Source organism: Centroberyx affinis, unplaced genomic scaffold (genome assembly GCF_046629955.1).
Source record: "Centroberyx affinis isolate AG114_WGS23_722 - 3 ecotype Tasmania unplaced genomic scaffold, CSIRO-AGI_Caff_v1 ptg005313l_1, whole genome shotgun sequence".
Classification (NCBI taxonomy): Eukaryota; Metazoa; Chordata; class Actinopteri; order Beryciformes; family Berycidae; genus Centroberyx; species Centroberyx affinis.
In genome coordinates, this window is record NW_027282650.1 from 28,876 (window position 1) to 37,531 (window position 8,656).

General features: G+C 41.5%; 1 protein-coding gene across 1 annotated transcript; it reads right to left on the minus strand.

Moving 5' to 3' along the window:
- Positions 1-263: 263 nt before the first annotated feature.
- LOC139667137 (amine sulfotransferase-like) lies at positions 264-3,820 on the minus strand. Its single transcript, XM_071546557.1, has 6 exons — positions 3,655-3,820; positions 2,323-2,564; positions 1,915-2,041; positions 1,054-1,148; positions 799-979; positions 264-391 (listed from the first exon to the last, which is right to left on the minus strand). Exons 1-6 carry the CDS (start codon positions 3,818-3,820, stop codon positions 264-266), a joined length of 939 nt encoding a protein of 312 aa, XP_071402658.1.
- Positions 3,821-8,656: the final 4,836 nt, after the last annotated feature.

An 8,656-nucleotide genomic window follows, 5' to 3' on the forward strand; every position in this document is an offset into this window, starting at 1 on the left:
GGTCTAGTCGTTTTTAGATATTTTAATGCAGAAATGTTACATATTATACCTTTAAGTGAGTTAAATGGTAGGTTCTTGAAAAAAATCACAATCTTTTGTTGCTGGCTTACAATTTTCAATCATTCCTGCAATTCTAATCCAAAATAAGACAAAAAACACTGCAAATTTCATTGCAATTTTTGATAATACCAGCTGCAAAATAAGTCATTTTCTGCCAACATGTTTTCTAAAACGTGTGAATCTTGAGAGAGAGCAAGAGAGAATTAGCCGTGGATTTCAGCGGTGTCCCAGATGAATTTGAGCGGCAGGTCCTTCATTTTCTCCTGGAAGACCCGGTCAAAGCGCTCGCTCTGGGCCACGGTCAGCGAGTTCTTCCAGTCTCCAGTGGTACCTGGAAAAAAACAACACAAACACACACAGCAGGCGATAATTTCCCACTGAATATCTGATGATATTATAAAAATTTTAATCTAAAAATGTTCTCCTCCTGGTCCCCCCTTTGTTAATTTTCTCCCCATCACTACAAACAATTTAGGGGATTACCTTTATGTTTAGCACGTAATGGCCCTCAAACTTCTGTACACTGATTAGTAAAAACTCTAATCCTTAAGAAACTCCTTAAGCATTATTGTACTCCCTATACTGTTTATCACAACACAAGTTTGCTCTAGTCCCGGTCAACTTGAGCCCCGTAGGATCTGGTTTTGACTCAAAGTCTACTGGTCAAGGAATTGACTTGGAAATGACTAAGGGGGTCTTAACTACAGACATGCCCCAAGGTGAAAACCGAGCGCTCACCTTTCCTGAAGAACGTTCCCTTGCTGTGGTCGTTTATGTCTTCAGGCAAAAAGTCATAGTTGGCTGCTGGATCGCGACTCATGTTTTTGAAAGTCGCCCTCTCCACGATGCGGTCTACAGTCGCGTCCGACAAGTTCTTCCCTAAGAACTCACACAGACGCACCACTGCCGACCGCAAGTCCTGAAGCACAACAAAAATTAACAAGATTTGTGTGTGTGTGTGTGTGTATGTGTGTGTGCACTACTGCTGTTCACCTTGCTCATCTCTTCGTAGCTGAGGAAAAGGATGTTGTACTTGTCCTGGTTTGTGTACCATCCTCTGACATGGTCGAACCAGCTGCCTCCAATCACTGACAGAGAGAGAACGACAAAGTGAGCAAAGATGGGGCTCTTTCTTCTACATTGTATCTGTCTATATACAGCAGTGCAATCAAACTGTATTTCCTCTACTCTTCTTTAGAGGTGGGGGGATAATAGTTTCTTATATGCATCACAATTTATTCTTGAACAATTCCTCATCGAGGCAGATAACTCAATAATGTGATTTTAAAAATGTAATTCACAACATTATGACTTTATGTTTTTTAAAAGTGGGCTCTATGAACTGGCAGCTAAACCATTTGGATGGTGCTATGTGAACGGATGTAAAACGTGCGTTTTGTTTACATTCAAGTGAAGCTGTGAGAGATTACTGAACAACAAGTGCAGAGGGAAATCAGCAAAGAAACCGGTGAATGTAACTAGTCTTCACAGGAACCGGGTCATGTGCAGGTAACCCAGATGATGTGGGAATTTTTGGCGAGCTAATTGCACATTTACCACATCGTTGGTAAATGTAGTACATGTGTACATGTACCACATCGCTGGTAATGTACAAATTGACTGGTACATTGACCGTTTTTCCATATAAACTGTAACATATACCTTTGTATTACTCAAATTGCTGCATTTTACATATTTAACAAGTTTGAAAGCCCCAAATGTCACAAAATACACTCACATGAAGGTCTACATAAACCTTCTCAAAAAGAAAAACATAAAAACAGTGAGTTGTGTGGTTCTCTGTGACAGCAGTGGAGTGCGAGTCTCTGTGAAAGTTGGCACTGCATCACTTACTTTGTCCGGCAAGGAACTTGTCCATCATTTCATCAAAGTTTTCAAGGTTCTCCAGCTGAGTGACCATATTGGAGTAGTGGAAGTAGGACACCATAGCATCCTTAGGGTTCCTCATCACGTAGATCACCTGGGGAGAGAAGGCAGGGCAGATGACATAGAGCAGTGGTATCCAATCATGTGCCATGCAGCACCAAAAGTATGCAGGTTTTCATTCAAACCAAACACTGACCGCTTATTTCACTCATAGAGGAAAGGCAATCAGCTTTCACAGCCACAGTTGCCTAACAGCTGAGGACCTCCAACATGGCCGGTAGAGGGTTTGTTACATCACCCAAAAGCTATGTGTGTGTGTGTGTGTGTGTGTGTGTGTGTGTGTGTGTGTGTCTTAGCACATGGCCATTAACAGACTTTGGCCTTCCTCTCGCGTAGGCCCTTGGGTGCGAGATGGTGCTGCAGATGGGTGCAGAAGAGCCGTGGTGAGGGCCGGGTGCTGTAGCTCTGGGATGAGAAGGGGGAGCGTTGCTTGTTGTAGTTGTTGTCCTTGTCCAGGTACTCCAGCCAGGGCATCAGGTCATAGGTGTAGCTGTCCTTCCCCTCTGGGAAATCCTCCTCGTAGATCAGGGTCACGATCCGCTGGGTCCACACTGTTCCTGGTTGGTTTCAATTCAGTTTAATGTTAGAACGGTTTAGTGTGAGTAGTGCAGTTAAAGTGATAATCCAGGATATTTTAATTCAAGATAACATTTACATTTCACTAATTGATATACCACAATAGTGATTCAAACTATATCCGGTTCATGAAAGCTTTTAATTTTCGGTTGTTCTGAACACGGGTGTCTGGTAGGTATTTCCTGGGACAAATCCTCCGGTGCACAGGGAAGTATGCATTCTACGTTTAGAGTCTGTTTGGAATAAATAGAAGGTGTCACAGGTCAGGAAGGACTCAAGTGCGGAACTGCAGGCAGGAGTACAGTAAAAGCATCAACTTGATCTGGCAGAGAACTGGTGTACAAAGACTGGCATATACTACTGAGACTAAGGAGGAAACTAGGAACAGGTGTGTGGTAAAACTGGCAAAACTAGTGGACTCTTAGTGGACAATTTTATCGGTCCTTGGAGCGCCCTCGCCTCCTCAAAAGAGACGGTCTTCACCCTAATAGAGGTGCAAAGGTATAGGATGCTCTCTGCAAATGTTGACTTCTCCCTCAATACCAGATGCCAGCTATACAAGGAGCAATAAGGTTGCAATCCTGTGTCGTTGCCCCCAGGGTTCTTACCAGCTTTCACATATATACTCTCTCTCTCTCTCTCTCTCTCTCTATCTCTCTCGCTCTTTCTCTCACACAGACACACACACGCACACGCACACGCACACACACACACACACACAAAGAGTTGCAGATTTGCAGATTTGTTGTTTAAGCCAAAGAACCATTTGACAATCTCATGAATGCTATTTTACTCAAAGTGCCATCCTCAAAAAAAAGCATGGGGATATTTCATGAAATCATAGTATTTTATTTTTGCTTTGATCTTGGTAGCTTACTGTGATTGAATATATAGTTTTATGGGAAATATACAGTACTTAACTGTGTTTAATTATACAGTAAGACTGTAGTTGGCCCACTGTAACTACATTAACATTTCCAACATACACCTATGCACAAAAGCATAGTCACAAATATATAGGCCTACATATGAGATAAAATCTGATTGTGATTAATCTCAAACCGATCTTACCTGATTTGGGGAAAGTAACAGCAAAAACATCATCGTCTCTGATACTGAAGTCTTCCAAGCTGTCGATGTACTCCGTCGTAAGTTCATATTCGTCATATACTGGGAAAACACTGCCTTTATATGCGAACAGTGAGTCACTGAGACGTTTATATTCTTGCTGAGCCATAACTGGAGCCAGCACACTCAAAATAAAAATGTAAAATTGACTCAGAAAAAAATAAATAAAATGGTACAAGAGTATATAAAAGCAGATGGGGACTCAGAAGACAGCAAAAGGCCAAGTGAAGGAAGGTAAGTGTTGAGGTGTGTTTTCACAGCAGCATCATTTGAAGCTGATGTGCCTGAAGCTTTGGCACGCCACTTGCTGAGCTAGTTTCTGTTTCTGGTTTTCAAACTGGAAAAAAATGTGGGCTTGCTCTCTCAGCAATCATTCCCATCAGCTAAAACTTACATTAAGTCACTTATAGAAGAGCTCCAACCATCAGGGATAAGCTCGTCCCGTCATCTTCCTGCAAAACACGTGGACAATGCATGGCTAAAAAGACCTACAGGCACTTACAAATGTTTGAAGAATACATGCAATCATTGCATTAACATTTATCAAAACAAATAATTTATTGATTTAAAGACGAATGAAATATACAAATAGAAACATTTCATTAGGCCTAATTGCAACACCACCTTTGTGGTCTACCGTCTCAAGTGTCCCTGTAATTGTTTCTATGTAGGACAGGCACAGACACCTGGACAGGGTCTCAGAACACAAATACACCATCAGGAAATAAAATCTTGATTACCCTATGGCAAAACATTTTTATGATGACCTGAATGTCTTGTATTGTCCCATTACACTGTATGTAAGTTACTGTTGTACCTGTACCCCTGCATGTTTACAGTAAGATAAGACATCACTTTGTTAATCCCCTTGGGGAAATTTCAGTTTGTAGCTATTATGAAACACTGTAGCTCTGCCCTCTGAACAAACAGCAGCCTGACAAACCTGTCACGCTGCCCTTTCATCTGAACAGAGAGAACTTTCTACCTTTTCCCTTGTTCTTACCTCTTGCTCTATCATACGTTATCATATACATAATCAGTCAAGGTACAGGAATATTTTGTAACAGAGATAAACTGTGTGTAACCCCTTGTTACCAACAAACAATTAATTCCTTCACATAGTTTACTGATCCTCACTCTGTGATGGAGGCTCTGGGTACGGGAGCTGAACACGCAGCAACCCAGTTCCTCTGTCCAGGCACTGACTCTCTCACACACACACACACACCTAGACTGATATTCATCTTGATGCTTTGGCAATATTGTCTGTGAACTTTCATGCCAATAAAGCACATTGAATTGAATTGATAAACTGTGATAAACCTGTGTTGTCAAATGGTTGTAACTCCTGCACTCACTACAATTAGTTCACTTTTATTAGATTACTATTATTTCCTGGTGCATATCAGTTATAATTAAAAGAAATTCAAGCTCATTTAAGTGTCATAGCTCAAATAAATGTACGCAGTCACCAAAAGATTCCTGTTGATTTTCTGTAGAGAAGGTCTATGTGATACAACAGATTAGAGTTTTGTCTCTGGGGTTTTTAGCCTTGTGAGCAAGTTGTTCATGTTCACAGATATTGGTCGAATGGTCTTTAAATATTATATTTACCTTTAATCCCATTTGTGCTACAAAGAACATGATACATCCACTAGAGGGTGCCACTGTCTTCTCAATGCAGCCTTTATTGGCTGGTTTTATAGACATTCAAGGACATGTGGGGTCGTGGGGGACCGAACCAGCAACCTTATGGTTACAGCGCAAAGTCTAGAGTGTGCCAGGTCATGTCTCATTAATTTGTCTCTCTATTGCTGTCCAGGAGCCATGTTCTTCTAATCCTTGTTTCCTGTTCCCACCTGAATATTTCCATTATGTTTTACATCTGAGAGAGTCTGGGGTTCAATTTCCACTAGGTCTACCTCAGCTAAAAATGATCAGCCTCATGTTTCTGTACTGCACTTTGGATAAAACATGCTATTTAGATGTTTTTCCCCTTTTCCATTCATCAAATGTAACTCAGCAAAATTGCTTCCATTCCCAGCAGAAAGACATTAGAGGATATCCTCAAAATGTTGTGAAGGCAGGTAAATGGATTTGGTTGCCTTCCAGTGAGATATTGCAAAAAGCCATTAATTTATAGATAATTTAATTCAATTCAGTACTTTTCAATACTTTATTGCCATGTCAACACAGTTGATAGGAATTTGCAAAAAACAGACCGAACAGAACAGACAAAAAACACACACATAAGTAAATAAAATATATAAATAAACAAGAACAAAAACAGTTATCACATTTATACATTCAAACATACATAATACGATAAAGTCCTAAAGTGCTTTGTGCTGCTACATTCATTTTAAAGTGCTTGTTGCCTTGTGCTGCTACCTACCTACTTTTAAAGTGCATGTTGGCTAATATTTGCTCTACTTGTGCGTAACGAACAGCCTCAGGATATGTACTGTTCCTGAGGCGAGATGTCCTGCACCTAAAACTCTGTAATCTCCTTCCGGAGGGGAAGGGAGGGGAGGGGAGGGGAGGGGAGGGGAGGGGTTTGAAGAGGGAGCTAGCGGGGTGAGAGGGGTCGGCCATCACCTTCTGCGTCTTGCGTCTGATACATGTGGCATATATGGAGGACACAGAGGGAAGGTCACAGCCAATGATATCTGCGTACAACTCTTTCTAAGTGTCCCCTCTCAAGGCGGTTGTGTTTCCACACTGAGACTGAGAAGGCGAGGACGCTCTCCACAGTCGCTCTGTAGAAGTGCAGCATCGCCTCTCCAGTCACGCCAAACTTTTTAAGCTGGTGCAGAAAGTGAAGCCTCTGGTGGGCCTTGTTCATTATGTGGCTGGTGTTGACTTCCCACTTCAGAGTGTGGCATATGGTGGTGCCAAGGAATTTAAAAGTGTCAACCTTCTTCACTATCTGGAGTAATAATTTATATATCTTTTTTTTATTTATGCAAAAAACATCTAACAGTAATACCAGTTTATGCTTACAAAACATCTCAGCTTTATAAATCAACATTTTTTACAGTTGGGAATATCTCGAAAGAAAAATATATATTTATATATATTATATAAGACTTTCAATCAATAGGACAAACAATGTGTAAGACATGGCTTTGTGAGGATTTTATTTTTGCTGCAATTAGCACCCCCATATGGCCATGTTATGTCATAGCCTCTGGAGTGTGGAGGGGTAATGTCCCTCTTCTCCAAATCATCCCTCAAACTTTTTATGGTTTGCAAATGGAAATAATGTATTTGGAAACTTGCAATTATTTATCAGACACCTGTTCTATTATTGAGATGGGAAATTTAATTTTTTTTATTCTCTTTCTACCAGTTTATCTCTAGAGACAATATATGAGCTGGCCTTCCCATTCTTTCTATGTGGCTTGCATCATTCCCTATAGTTTATTCCACTGCTAGTTGCTGAAGTCAATCAGGGCAGAGAGCTTGGAACAATCGCAAAGGATTTGGGGACTTAACGATGCTAATCATGACATTTAATTGGCAGAATGGCATGTTGCATTGGGAGGCGGGTCAGCATGTCAAACCTGTCCTCAGCCTCTGCTGAGAGGAAAAGACTGGATGTAAAACCTGGGACTTCAGCAGAGTCAGGGGACCCAAAAAGATATGGAGTCACTATCATGTCATACTTTGGCAAATTACTCCCAATAAACTTTCTCATTTGTTTAGTAGGGTTTGTGTTTCAGTGGAGGGATCCCTCCCTATCCTGGCAAACTTGGCCCTGGTGTTCACTGTAAATTGCTCAGCGGGTTGTTTTTAATGGGATTATAATGACAGTTATGGTTTGCAAGAATTGATGTTTGTGACTTTTATGAGGTGTGAGTGAAGGGGCGGGTCTAGGCGGCTCATAAAGGCAGGAGGAATGTTAATTGGTCGAGGCCACTGCTGCCCTCTTTGTTCTGGCCTCTCATACTGGGCTTCTGTTGTGCCCGTTAAAGGCCAAGGAACTGATTTAAAATCTGTGACTTTAACCCCCCCACACCCTATCCCACCAACAACCCCCCCTCCCTATTCTCCCTTCAGGGTTTTTCCTTCCTACTCCCAAAGAAAATGGACCCCTTTGCTTCTCTCATTTCCTCCAAGTTGCTTAATCAGGTGGTCGGAGCCCCCCTCCCCACCGCTTTCACCCCGTTGTTTTTGATCCAGTGTTGGGGGAGTAATTTCATCACAGTTTTTTTTTTTTTTTTTTTCTGTGGCCACACGGACGACTGCAGTTCCAACCAGGACCGGCCAGATGACTCTTGTACTGGGCTGAGGGGGTTTTCTAACAGCCCAGATGGGATTTGTGTCAATAGAATCTTTTTCCATTGAATGGAAATACTAACTAAAAAGTACTGCTTTCCATTGAAATGATAAAAGAAATGCAATTGAGTTGTATCATATTCCAACACATTTTAAGGACTTTAGTTTTAATCACTGGCAAATGTCCACGCTTTTTAGTGCCTGGGTTGAGTTTTTTTCTTCTTTTCAGTTAATTCCAGTTTGGTGGCTGGACAAACTGCTGCAGTTATACTAAAATCTTCAAACTACAGTTCAAACTCTAGCAATTGTGATATTTTAACTTTCATTTTGAATTTGTACCTGTCTCTTTAGGGGTTGAGAGAGTTTCATAGCCCAAAGGCAGATGAAACTCATCCTGTTGTTCTTTGGAACAGGATGAGTGGATGGAAGGCATTCGGTTTAAAAAATAAGATGAAGAAGAACGATGTGGGGGTAAAGTCAACGGAGGGAGGACAGAGGGAGGGTGAGTCTCCAGGTCCAGATAAAGTGGAAGTGACGTCTGCCACACACACACACACACACACACACACACACACACGTCTGATTGGCCTACCACTGGGCTGCTGTTGATATGTCCTGTATCTCAGAGCAGTCCATCTCTCTCTCTCTCTTTCTCTCTCTCTCT